The following is a 14,670-nucleotide window of genomic DNA, read 5'->3' on the forward strand; positions in this document are numbered from 1 at the left end:
AATGATGATGCAATCACTCGCCCACTGCAAGCCGAATATACCTCTGCACTTGCCACGAGTTCATGCGGAATTCGTTGGAGTTTTTGGGTTAGGTTGGAGAGGCAGAGGTCCGTCTTGGTTAAGGTGGTTATACAACAAAGCCACAAATCGGCCATCTTGGAAACCACGTGCTTTTTCTAGTGATTTATCAAGAGCACGAATTGAAAGAACAACAACGCCCATGGGGATCGCAACATTTGTAGATCGTTTGATTACTCATACTAAACAATCGACTTTAATTTCAGCATTGTACAACAAATATTACGCTGGTTTTGAACTTTTGATAATAGGAGTAGAAAAACGTGTGGTGAATTTGAAATTCACCACATGGCTTGATTGTATAATCACCTTAACGAGCTGCCCGCTAATTTTCACGCTAATCACGCCATAAAAAACTGTTCTCAAATTGATATTTAAAATTTTTTATGGCTTAAATTCATCTGGAGTGTTATATACACCTATGTACACCAATTGGACACACTTTAAACCGGAACTTACTTATCCTTTGAGCGGTACTTGGAAATACGCATCTCTAAGATAATCAATAATCGATAAATACTTGGCGTGTTCTTGTCGCTCGACGTCCATAGTAAATTCTTGAATACCAAGGGACATGGTTAGATGATTTTGGGATATCCTGGGTCATCAAACTCGTCTTTGAGTTCAGAACATGCGATCTACATGCACAGCAGTACATCCCGACCAACCATTTCTTCAATTTTCTTTTAAAATTCTTCATTTAGATCTTTAAAGGTTTTCATATCAACCGTCGATAGCGATCGATGCCATTCCACGAAGAATTTTGAATTAGTCAAAAGTCAAAACACGGAAAATTGTTATCGATCTTTTCCAAAATATCGATATCAGTTGACACTGTTAGATGACTTTACCCATTAATGGGTACTATGTTATTGTTGATATTATTCCCACCGTGAAAAATTCACCCATTTTCTTTAAAAAGCGCCACTACTCATTAAAATGGGTAGTGGCACTTTTTCAAGAAAATGGGTGAATTTTTCACGGTGGGGATAATATCAACAATAACATAGTACCTATTAATGGGTAAAGTCATCTAACCGTGGATACCGCCAAAAAGACATATTTCTTCACACTTCTACTTTATCGACCTGTCAAAATTATCAACAAAAACAAAAAAATGGTTCTTCAGAGGTTCACTTTTACATTTTTTCTATTAATTTGCTCCCGATTAAATCGAACCTGAAGTGATGATGTTATAAAGAGAACCCAGAGAACTTAACCATTAGCCCACAATGAAGTGATGACTGTAAGTAGCTAAATTGCATTAACATTCTAAGTTTTGAAATTTTCATTCGAATATCACGTGCATATAGAGAAATTATTTTCCACTTTACACCATTTTCATATTCATCTTATTTACTTAAATGCAAACATATAAAACGTCAACTGCGGTTAATTTTCATAATGGATCTATATCATGGCTTTTATATTTGAAACACGAATGTCGTTCCAGTCAACATTCGTTCAAATCATTTTTCAGAAAATTTCTTAATCTTCATTTCTGGGATATAAACAAACCGCAAAATGTCCATCGATGTTTTGGTATGAAACGATATGCATCGTTGAACTAAAAAGTGGTGAAGGTGCAGCGATGTTTAACAGTAAAATTCGTTGTCATAATGTATCATACCGTTGAGATCGTACTTCATCAGAAATCTGATAACATTTCATGAATATTCATATCGTTATTGCAATTTATTTAGTGGTAAAGATGTAGCGATGTTCATATTCGAAATACTTTGTCAAAGTATATCATTGCGTTGATATCATACTTTACATGAACTGTGATAACGATTCATTAAGATTTATATCATTTTTGTGAACAATTTAGTGTAAAGAAATACAGATAAAATCATTCAATTTTAGATAAATAACTTTGAAGGAGTTTGCCGGGATTTTCCAGCTAACCGTAAGCATTTAAAAAATCCGTACGTGAAACTATAACGCTGTCACAGTGCAAACATGCTTTATACTGGCTTAAAGAGCCTGACTTATATAGCTTAATATTGCCGAAAATATAGAGCTAATGGTAACTTTGGGTATCTGTCACTCACTCAGCTCTAATATACCGGCACCAACATTTAAAATTTTCTCAAAGTTACTATACACACTTAAAATAGATTTCGCTGTTCGGTAATTGTTTTGACGAAAAACTACGGTAAACACAAAAAATTACAGTATGTTCGGTTAACGAGAATAATTTTACCGGAAATCGGTAACATTTTGCCGAACAAATTGTAATTTCAAAATGATTTGATAGTGTTCGGTATTTATACTTACAGTTCGTTCTGTAAAATCGAAGTATTGCCGTACATGGTAAATTTTGTACCGAACATACTGCAAAGCCAATTAGGTATTACAGAATTTCGGTAAAGTGCTAATCTGTCAAACTGTCAAAATCTCGGTCAAAAACATTTTTGTTCAATCAGAAGCTAGAGGTTGCTTCGAAACATTAAGAACAGTCGACCACTTTTATCGGAATAAAAACAGGTATATTTCGTTCTTGATCGTTTAATTCGTTCATCAATACAATTGTATTTTTCAGTTTCTTATTTTGGCAATGCAGTTCTTCTACAAAAGTTATGCGTCTTCTACATTTTTTCAACCTATTTACACGTAAGCAAAAATATTCTTCCCAAGCTCAATGGCGTGAAATGTGTTTTGGTTGTTCCCTATACAGAAGCCGTGCTTGATTCTTGTTACATTAAATGATAAATAAAGACAACAATTAAAAAAATCATGTTTTGAAACTACAAGTTGTTTTATTTGATAACCTTTGAAAGCATAAAAAATACATATATTTAAACTAATTCAAAAAGAAAAGAGAACCGAAACGTTCGGTAATTTCACTTTTCATATTACCGAACTGTACGGTACTTTTTGACAGATCATCACAAAATAAAAGTACCGAACGATCTGTAATTGTTTCATTTATCGAACTGATTACCGTACGTTCAGCTGTTGAAAGTTCGGTAAAAAATTACCGTATAGAGTAGAGTGGGGCAAGAGTACGCACTTAGTTTTCAATCGATCATGTGGCCCTTATGAAGCAAGCTTCTGCATATCAAATCAGTGTCGACGATTCATATACTCTTCCTTTATGTTACCCAGTGGAAAAAATATTGAAATTATTGAGATTCGTTTTAGTAGAACCCTAATTGCAAGACAAGTGAAAAACGCACTCTTACCCCACCGGTGGGGTAAAAGTGCGCATCGGGTGGGGTAAGAGTACGCATTTATCCAATCATGTGCTTTAAGTATATATTAACACAAATAATAGTTAATAACATTTAATTGATGTTTTATGAGCATATATTAGGGAATGTTTAAAGATTACGTAACTCTTAAAGGGGGAGGGGGTCCTAAAAATGTGCACTTTCAAACGAAAAAACATTGTTTTTTGTATATACAAAAAAAGCTACAGAGGTAAAAATATATATCAGGTTTCGCGTGGCGTATACAAAGGCATTTTCCTTAAAGAAAGTCCACCAATCACGTAACGTAAAATTTGGCTATTTCATCACCCCCCCCCTTTCTTACATTATTTATATGGATCCTCTAAAAATTATATGGATCGTCATACATCTCGCAACCCCTCCCAGATAAACGTTGCGTAATTTATTAATGTTTATTTTGATTAAATGAAATTTTCATTTAGATGAAATTATGTTTTCGTACTATGTTTAGGTGTACAACAAGTCCTAATACAATTTCATTATTTCGCTTCAGTGCTTGGTTCGCTAAGTCCTTTCTAACACCGAATTACTTCAACTTATCCTAAAAACTTAAAATAATTTCGAATTCTGTCCCTTTTTTCTTAGTTGTGGATCTTTACGCTTTGGAAGAAGTCTTATTTCGGCCGGAGTTACGGGTTTGACATCAGAACTTGAAGATTCATATGCGTACTCTTGCCCCACCGCTTCCTGCGTACTTTTACCCCACAGTTCCAAAAATTATTCAAGTAATTGTTTTGACTTCTTGGAAAACCAACCGGATTGGTGTTCTGCACCATAAAGTACTCTATACAATAGGTTATCGAAATGGTATAATGTTCACCTGATTGAACGTATATATGGTAATGAAATACTAGTTGCGGAAACCCAATTATTTTTAGCAAAATGATCAAAAAATTATCTAACTCCATATCTCCCTTGATGTTTATTCAAATCATGTACAATTACACATGATAATAGTTGGCCAGAATACCTGTCAAACTGATGCAGTGCTGCTAGTTTATCTTTTTTTATTACTTCAAAAAATCGAAAACGTACTCTTACCCCACGCGCACTCTTGCCCCACTCTACTCTACTGTAAAATATTCTAAGTGTGTATGTATTTGATTATTACAGTTGAATACTTATACCAGCACCAACATTTCTAAAGATTTTTTTGCAGCTGTAGATCTCAAATCCCGATCTCAGCTGTAGATTTCAAATCCCGATTTTACGATATCCGTTAACCTCCCGAGAAGTGCAATAAATATAATAGAATTCATATTGAAGCTTCGAATAACGAAAAGAACTTCTAAACAGCTGTAGATCTGAAGTCCCTAACTCAATGACATTTTGAATTGCCATAAATATCTCATAACTATCTTACCATATCCGTAGGGAGGTCAATGGCTGTAATTGAACGAATATTGAAGCTTTGAGTACCGAAAAGAGCTTCTAAGCAGCTGTAGATCTGTTAAGTTCCGAATTTAATGACATTTCGGATTGCCCAAAATATCTCATAAATATCTTATCATATCCTTTGACCTCCCGGGAGGTGTAATGGATATAATTGAACGGTTATTAAAGCTTTGCGTACCGAAAAGAGCTTCTAAGTCCCGAATTCAAAGATAGTTTGGATTGCCCAGAATATCTTAAAACTATCTTACGATATCCGTTGACCTCCCGAGAGGTGCAATGGATATAATTGAACGGATATTGAAGCTTTGAGTATCGAAAAGAGCTTCTAAGCAGCTGTAGATCTCAAGTCCCGAACTCAAGGACACTTTGGATTTCCTCCCGGGAGGTGAAATGGATATACAGTCAAACCTCCATGAGTCGATGTTCTATGACTCGATATCGACTCGTGGAAGCAAATTATTCCATACTAAAAAATATTTTCTGGGTTACTGTGATGGTCCCTTCAAAGAGCTTTCCAAGGTTTTGCTACTCCACATCTCGATTTTTCTATGAGTCGATGGTCCCTTCAATATCGACTCATGGAGGTTTCACTGTAATTGAATGCATATTGAAACTTTCAGTACTGAAAAACGATTTTCTTGCAGCTGTAGATTTCAAGTCCTAAACTTATTCAATGTTTGGATGGCCTGGTCGTCCAAGAAACTTAAAAAATAGTTTATAGTACATCACAGTGACTCTATGGATACATTTGAATAAAACCTTATTTTGAAACAATACAATCCGCTGCCGCTGTTTATGACGTTCTAGGTTGTCGTAGGGCCTTTATCGACCGTACCTGATATTTTTCTCTGATAGGGAAGTTAATTTCAATCAATTTTGCTGAAGAGGTTCACTTTTATTCATCGTTTATATATCCATTTTTCTGTTGGGGTCATATATGACTCCGTGGGCCTGAAAAGGTTAAAGGAATTTATGATGCAATGTCTGGAGGAATTTTTATACTAAAGAAATTTGCAAAGGAATACCTGGAGGAATCTCCTTCAGAATTTCCTGAAATAATTTCCGAATGTATCCCTGAAGGAATCTCTGGAAAAAAAATCTAAAGAAATTGCCGAAGAAACCCTTTAAAAAAAATTACAAAGGATTTCAAAATATATTGCTAAAGAAATTCACGATGGAGTTCCAAAAGAAATTTTTGAAGGGCGCCCAATAAACTTCGGAAATTTCCAAAAGAATTTCCAAATGAATTTCCGAAGTAGTCCATGAATGAATTTGCAAAGGAATTTTCGAAGCAATTACTGCAGAAATATTTTAGTAAACAAAGGGATTTCCAAAGAAACTTGTAAAGGAATTCCTGAAGAAATTTTGGGGGAATGTCCAAAGGAATTCTTGGAGAAATTTAAGAAAGTCGGATATTTCTTCAGGAGTTTCATCGCAAATTCATTCAGGAATTACCCCTTGAATTATTTTAATAATTTAGAGTTTTCTAAGAATGAATTGTTAACCCTTTATAAGGCAGTGGCAACTATATTGCCATCAACAAATTATATGTTTTTCTGTTTATTAACAAGAGCACTACTTATTTTTTCCCGTGCAGCTGTATTACAATGTGTAGAGTATAGGCTGATGGACAAGATGATCGGATTCGATGTGATATCGACTCATGGAAGCAAATTATGCATATTGAAAAATATTTTTTGGGTTCCTGTGATGGTCCCTTTAAACAGTTTCCAAAGGATTTTCTATTCCACATCTCTATATTTTCATGAGTCAATGGTCCCTTCAATATCAACTCATGGATGTTTAACTGCATTGCCATAGGAGTCCTAAAGAACTTTTCCCCCTGTTGAGGACCGTGGCGAAGGGGTTACGGAATGCGAATTAGACGATTTCAACCGGTTTTGCAAAAATAATACGTTTCTTAGGATGTCTTTTAATCGATCAGAGAATTTCCATTCATACTAATTTTCAAAATTTGGGTGGAAAATCGAATACCCGATAAAAATCCGATAAAACGAATTTCCAGTAAAAATTAAAAGATTTTATTGGTGCAGTTAAGAAAGAGCTTAGTCAGGTAAAAATAAGAACTCTTTGTTAAACTTCAAAAGAATTTCTAGTGGAAATACAGAGTACTTAAAAAAAACTATTAAAATCGAATTTCTCGTGATATTTTAAATGTCCTTTCCGTGAAAATACGATTATCCCACCGAAATTCAAAGATTTTTTTATATCGTGAAGGACACTTCTACATATTTCGAAACTCACCTGAATTCGGGAAACTGTAGAGAAAGCGCTGCTCCGAAAGTCCAGCCTCGCTATCCTCGTAGTCGTACTCATCAGTCTCAATGTTTTCGTGGTTCAGCAACCTCCGGAGGCTGCTTCGTCGATTGACTCGTTCCAGGTACTCTCGATATTTGGTTTCATATTCTTGCTGACTGACGTTCATCTAGGGGAAAAGAAGAGAAAAAACGCAAACATCAGCGCTAATAATCGTGCAATAGTACCGCGTTTTAATCAAATAGAGCATCCTATGCGACTGGACGTCACGCAGTCTCGCCTTGACGCAGTCCGCGATTGTTGATCTAAGAAAGACTAAAGACTTCTCCCCGCGAAGAAGAGAACACCAACTCGCGCTGCCATGTTGCGCCGTCCGGAGATGAGCAGCAGCATCCACTGCTAGTCAGCGGCGACCGTTTGTTTTATGCTAATTGCGATATTACTGGGAGAATCTGCATTTTCAAGTTCGAACCCACATGGCAACCGGAACGATCGTGATTCGACAGTTGTTTCGGTTTGATTCGAAAGTCTGCGAATGACGCCTCGCCAAGTGGTTCCAACCGGTTGATTTGTGGAAATTTATGTACTTTTATTATTTAGATAGGAGCTTTATTCTACTTGGTCATTTCTTGGAACTCGCATGGATTATTCCAAGTATCGGTTCTGATTGAATCAGTGTGAATTCTCGAGTCTTCTTGGTCACCGTCCATAAATAACGCAACACTCACTGCAATATGGATCGAGCCCAGCCAAGAGTTACTACGGTCGTCGTCTGATGTTTCCAATGTTTCATAGAAAAGGCTTACAATTTTAGCGTTTCGTTATTTCTGTGTGGTTTCTTTTCAGATTTGTTTGTTTTTTATTTGTGATAATAAGTTTAAATTAAGGGCTAATTCGAATCGTCAAGATGTGCTAATATACTGCCGTTCGCTTTCCAAATGTCTTTCGCTTTGGAATTTACATCATCAGCCAATTGTAAATATCGTTATGCCTCTTTTAAGGTTTTCTTCAATTCAGAATTTGATGTTTCATCTGTACTGCCGCTACTCGCATATCAGTCCCATTTTGGTTTTCGTCACTTTCGAGTTAACTCCGTGAATAGTATTCAACTTTATCGTACTTCCTCATAACAAAATAAAAAAATGATACTTTGTGCGGGAGAAATGTGAAAAAATACCAAACCAACCATGTCCCATATTGAATGTACCCGCATTAAGAATTTACATGTAAGCTGATTGCTCAAAATTAAATTATTTTTTCATTGATCTGAATCGTTTTACATTAACTCATTGAATGAGGAATGACTCTGCAAAATTTGAACCAAATCGCAGAATGTTTGAATTTATTAGATTTTTTAAAGTTTTGCATGGAAAATGAGTTTTGAAACTTCATCTGCTATTATCTACAGTAGTTCTGAAATCTGAATGTCCATCGAACTCTCCTCTATTGGATGAAGCCCTTGGCTACTTTGATCAGTTTCTTCGCAAAGAGACGAGCCAGCCTCCCTCAGATAATAAAGATAAAAAAGAAGTTCCTTCTAAGGTAGGAAACTAATTTCAAAATTCACCATGTTGAGTAAGTGGGAGTTACCTAATATCGAAGACCACTTTATCAATGTGGATAATGTGGTCTTCGCTAATATGTACTTGAACGAATTATTATCTGGAGGGATGTTGAAAAAACTCCTTATTCTCGAATTCAACAAAATAGGTTATAAACTACAGAGAAAGATTGTCGCTGCAGTTCCCTTGGTTCTTCTCAAACATACTTGGGTACAAAATTGTCAAATCGCATGGATTTTGCAATAACATTTCGCTCTTAGCCTACCCAGTCCCACCCAGCAAAAGATGTTCCGACCAGTGACGACACCGACAACCACCCACAGAGTCGTTCGATTCTGGGGGTCTAAAAAAATATTTATTTTGGAATCGGTAACAGTGCGTGGCGTGATGCTTCTCATCAACATCAAAACAAAAACCATTCGCTAATTGTTGTAGAATGTTTACTTCCATGTTAGCGAATGTCGTTCGCTCGCTCGAGTGCAAATGCAACGCCGAAGTTATGTCAATGTGCGGCACTCGAAAGGTGTTTATCGTCGGCTTATGACACAAATTTGACCAGACGTTTGTCTATCAATTAGGACACCTCCCCAATTAGCGACTTTCTAATGAAGAAGAGTTAGCAAAATTGCCACAAGCTAATGGCCACTTAGCCTTAGATTCAGCTGACTACCCAAAGACAGGGTTGATACCCCGTGATCAAATGAAAAACATAAATGTGGGGATGGATATTTTTTAGGATTTTGCCACTGTTCTACTTTATGCTTTTAATTTTACCCTAGAAAACTCATATACCTTTTACGATTTTTAAACTCTTGTTGACTCCGACTATGGCCAAAACTACGTAGGAGGTAATAAGCTCTACGAGGAAGCTAATTGCTTTGCCTTCTTCCGATGTACATGTCTTGAAATCGCCGCGGGGGAGCATCGTCTTCTCTTATCTCCACAGGAGGACAGAGCAATGTTGGTGCCACTACTGGCTGCTGCTATCCGTCTGAAAGACGAGACTCGTTTTGTTCCGCCCGAGTCCTTTTACACATCGGCATTCTTCTTACATAATATCTTCAAGTGGCAACCACCACCGAGCGGAGCGGGTACTATATTAGGTCCTACTAGGCCACAGGTAAACGATCGAGTAGAAAAGCCGGGATATGAATGAGTGTAAATATTTCAAAAGCCCAAGTGTTGTAAACTTGCGCTTCCTTCTTTCGTGATCATCCACCCTTCCGTACATGTGTCTTCCTTGTTGAACGAGCTGGTGAACTTCTTCTGTCTGCCCACACACAGGTGACAAAAAGGTGTCGGGTTTTTCTTATTTTCGCAACAACGATTTCAATGAAGAAGGTGTGATTTTTGTTTGGATTGGCTCTTTCATGCGATTCTTTTCAGCGTATATTGAGAATGTGCAATGCGCACACATGAGGCAGCAGGTGAGATGCAGATGCAAACAAACGCTGAAAGGTATTTGCGAAAAGCGTGCCTTTCTTCCCTTGATGTTATCGTTGCACAGTAGACAAACAGTGACTGTGGGTAATCTTAACTTATGTCGAATTCGTTTTTAAAAAGTTCCAACCTAGGTTGGAACCAGTTCCAACCTAAGTGCTGTCAAAGTGTTTTTTTATTCGCTCAGGTTGGAACTAGGTTCGCACTAGTTCCAACCCCAAAGCTGCCGGGTTCGCACTGTGTTGTTTCACGGTTTCGCACCGGGTTCACCAATACATCTGTACATCAACTGTCAAAACCACGTGGGTGGGTGGGACTGGGCGGAATAAACAAGCAGAAGGGAGAAACGAAAGTGTCTGTTTATTAAAATAAAATGCGCGCTGAAAATCTTTTTTTCCGGGAGTTTTGTGATATTTGTTATTGTAGTTTTAAATGAAATTAATCCGGTACTGTTGTCTAGATTCAATAAAAAAAAATGTTAGGGAAATTATGTATTCATAAGTTCATTCAGGTTTTCCTGACAGATGGTGTCCTAAATTAGGTCGGTGGATAGAATTATGTAGTTTGGGAATTCCCCTTGAAACCCGTTCACAAAATCCGCTAAGAATTATCAGAAAAATATATTTGAGGAATACCGAATAGAATTATTTTTTATGCAGAATTTCTTTTGAAATTCTTCCAAAAACTCTTTCGTGGGTTTCAGAATTTTCTTCGAGAATTCTGCCAGAAATTACTTCAGAAATTCGTTCAGTAATTCTTTCTTGAATTTTTGGCGATATCTTTCTGGCATTCCTCCATTTTTTTTCCAAGGGATCCTTTCGAGATGAATTCCTTTGGAAATTCTTCTAGGAATATCTTTGACTACTGTTCCAGGAATTAATTTGGAAATTCCTACAATATAATTCCTTCAGGAAATCCTTCTGGAATACAGGACTTTACTCGAAGTTTCCTTCAGGAGTTGCTCCGCAAGTCTCGTACATAAATGCCTTCGGAAGTACCTTGAGCAATTCCTCCAGGAGATTCTTGAAAATTGAAAATGCACGGGGCCCAAAATCCGGCAGAAAATTTTCCCGAGGTGTGAGGGCTACCTTTATCAGGAGAGGTAGCGAGGAAAAAAATTAGCGAATCCTGAAGAATTTTTATTACATGCTTCTGAGTGTTCTCCGAAAAAAACACTTTTGCAGAAATAGATGAATTTTTGTAAAATTGAAAATCTCTTTTACATGAATTCTATACGGAATTCTTGGTATAAAAATATGCACGGGATTATTGTAATAATTAAATAGGGGAACTGTTCCGATCTCCATCTCACTGAACATATATTCATCGCATCGGAAAACAAAGAAATGCAGCACCAATTTCGTCGCCTCTTTTTGTCAACATGCGTGCTCACTGCTGAGAAAAATCACAAAAATAATAAACAATCCAAATTCCTTTCCATTGCTTTGTTTTCGATGGGATGAATATCCGAGCTATGAGATGAATTACAGGAGCAGTTTCCCTATTTATATCCACCCAAAAGTAAATTTCACTATCCGCAAAAATCAGTACACGTACTTAAACATATTTATTTATCATGATCTGATTAGTCAAGGCCAACGCACTGCCTTTGCACTGGATGTCCTGGATCATATGTTTCGAATCAAAACAAACACGATGCTACGCACACCAACATATCCAATGACAGATGGAACTGAAAATGTTTTTTTATTCAGGGTTCGGGTTGGCACTGACCCAGGTTTAAAAACGAATTCGACATTAAGAACAGTAGCCGAAAGCTATTCAGATTGCAGACGTCTTGAGTGAAGAGTGCGTTTTTTTCGCAACTAAGCTTAATGTTGAGGATTTGAATTCCAATTGAATTCAAAAATGGTTCGCAAACGCGGTTAATTAGATTTATTCGGTTTCAAAGCATATGAATCTTAATTAAGTATGACATTTTCTTTTGTATGGTTTGCTCTATAAGAGTGCTTCAAGAGCATTATAAAATTAAATAAGATACTTGGAATACGACTCACTTTACACAGTTGACACAACACACACATTACGATGTTTGAAAACTTGATTTGAACCTTTCCGGAAATACAAAGTTGCTTTTCTACAGCAACTGTCGGTTAACAGAAAAACAGATCCTGGAACCTTACTAAATCTTATACAAAAATGAGTTTAACACAAATATATTACAAAGCTTTGTGATTGCCTAGAATGTAAAAACTGTGTTTCCGAATATTGACGAAGCCTCAGCAAAAAACTACATAAAGAATCGAAATCCGAACAAGTAAGCACTTCACTAAATATAAAATTCTTCAAAAAATTGGAATCAAATGCGAAATTGTCGTTGATACAGGTACAGGAGACTACCACTAGAAATAGTTCAATACGTACAATGGGAAGCGATCACTTCCATCTATATTCTGCTGATCTTTCATTATTCATTGCGATTTTCAATTTGATTACAGTCACTCAGGCCTACTTTCCATTTCAATTGCCAAAAATCTTACTGTCAATTATATGTAAAGGACAAGACCAATTATTTATAAATTATAACTTATCAAACCCCGTTTAATTTATTGATATCCATATATTAGGTGGACGGACTTAGGTGATTTACGGATTTCGGACACCCACGGTACCGGATTTCGATAACAAATTCTACTGAGATCTCGGCTGTCGAATTATTTGCAAATTTGTAGTGGCTCAAACGATTCCTTCATTATTTGAAGAGAGCGTTCTTCAAACAAACACATTCCGCCCCCCCTTACAATAAAAAAAAAATTAAAATTTAAATGGGAAAGGAGAATTAAGATATGGGAGTGAGAAATGAGGAGTGAGAAATAAGAAATGAGAAATGGGAAATGAGGAAGGTGTAGGGAGGAAGAACAAAGGAGATAGGAAAAGGAGAAAGAAAAAATAAGGAATAAAAATGAGAAATGAGAAATGGGAAATAAAAAATGAAAAATGGGAAAATAAAATGAAATATGAGAAATGGAAATGAAAAATTAAAACTTAGGAATCCGATATAAGAATGAGAAATTAGTAAGTAGAAGTAAGAAATCAGAAAGGAGAAAAAAGAAAGAAGAAGGAGAATGGATAAAGTTTAAGTAGAATTAAAGAATGAGAAATAAAGAAAGAGAAATGAATCCAGTATTTTGCGCTCGATAATGGCGGCCGAGTGAGTGCCTTTTTGACATTCATGAGGTAGAAAATATTTACATATTTTAATCAATGTAGGCCTTGATTCATTGAAAAACATTGGCACTCATCCGGTATCAATCAAAATACAAAATGTCGAATATTTCCTTTATGTTAATGATGCGTCTGGTTTTCGACTCATTTTTGCTGATATTTGTAAAGGGATTCACTTAACTTTAATATACACATTTTCGGACAAATAAACAATAGAAAACTCTGAAAAGTAATTGTTGCTTTGATTTCGAACTGTTGCCAAGACTGTTAATATTATTTCGAATCGCTACATATGTCTAATACAAGTTTAGTATTCTGAAACGAAACATACATGCAGCCAGTGTCGTGATAACTTGGAAACTAGGAAATTGAGCCTATTTGGCATTTTTATTAATAATTGTAAACTATCAGCTAGTGTATTATTTAAAACCTAGAAGCAAATGGTATGGCGGTTATCTAAAAATCACGTATAAAAACTATATCCTTTGCAATTATTCATCTTGCTTGACTCTTGGTAACTCTAACGATCGTTTTATACATGCGCATGGGACAGTCGCTAGGCGCACCATTCAGTAAATTGGATGGATAAAAGAATAGAAAAGAAATGGTTGGTTTTGGGGGAAGACGTTGCTGGACGCTTGGTAAGCCGTTCGAGAAGCATCACAAAAGGAGAATAAGCATTTTTGGCCAAAGAAAAGCACATTTTGGTGACGGTTGAGTTGAGCTGTGAAGAGTTTTTTTTTCAAAGTTCCGACCGGAAAACTTTTGAGATATTGTGGCCAACGTAGCCTCGAAGGGGTCATTCAGAATAAAGTTCGCGTGCAGCTGAAGTGCAGGTGATCAGTGGTAGTAACCCGCGTATTCGGAAGATTTAATTGGGTCCTAAAGCCCAACCTCGTTTATAGTTGCAAACGATAGTGCATCGGTCAAGAATACTTGAACCGATGATATAAAAAATCTGGTGAAAGTCTAAATCAGTAAAAATAATATTTTTATGTTTAATATATTTTGAGGCAAATATTGGCCTGTGCAACATTTCAGAACGAGTCAACCATCAGCCCAAAACGTCAGGCCCATATATTAACTGTCAAAGGTTGAGTCAAGTGCCCTGCGGTGTTTTGCTAGTGCGTTTGAATCCTTACGTCAAACAAGACCGAAAATGTCGAGGAAGCATTTTTCATCTATTTTCAAATTTTAAATTAAACAATGTTCCTTTCAATTTTTGAGTCAAAAGAAAAACTGACGCATTCAGGATGATTAACTTCATCGTTCCCTGAAATAAAATCGAATATCGGTTCTTCATTTTAGGACCCAGTTTGCTAGATATGTTCCCATGATCCAAAATTCTCTGGCGTCCGAACGTCCTAAGACCCGGAATCCCAGAAGAGGTGTTAAGGACCCACTCCACAGACTGCCGTTGGCTCTAAATCAACAGTCTAGGGTTTGCTGCCGGACTCGCTCTGAAATGGAGCTTTGTAATTCTTGGGCCAAAAGTA

The 14,670-nt window shown here is 36.5% G+C and overlaps 1 protein-coding gene across 5 annotated transcripts in view; it reads right to left on the minus strand.

Moving 5' to 3' along the window:
- LOC134225007 (uncharacterized) overlaps nt 1-14,670 on the minus strand; it is a 161,006-nt gene that overhangs the window by 15,750 nt on the left and 130,586 nt on the right. For all 5 annotated transcript variants that reach the window (XM_062704737.1, XM_062704736.1, XM_062704734.1 and 2 more), the window contains exon 3: nt 6,975-7,155. In XM_062704737.1, coding sequence (XP_062560721.1) covers nt 6,975-7,155 — 181 coding nt within the window. The remainder of the gene's footprint in view (nt 1-6,974; nt 7,156-14,670) is intronic.

This window comes from Armigeres subalbatus, chromosome 3 (genome assembly GCF_024139115.2).
Source record: "Armigeres subalbatus isolate Guangzhou_Male chromosome 3, GZ_Asu_2, whole genome shotgun sequence".
NCBI lineage: Eukaryota > Metazoa > Arthropoda > Insecta > Diptera > Culicidae > Armigeres > Armigeres subalbatus.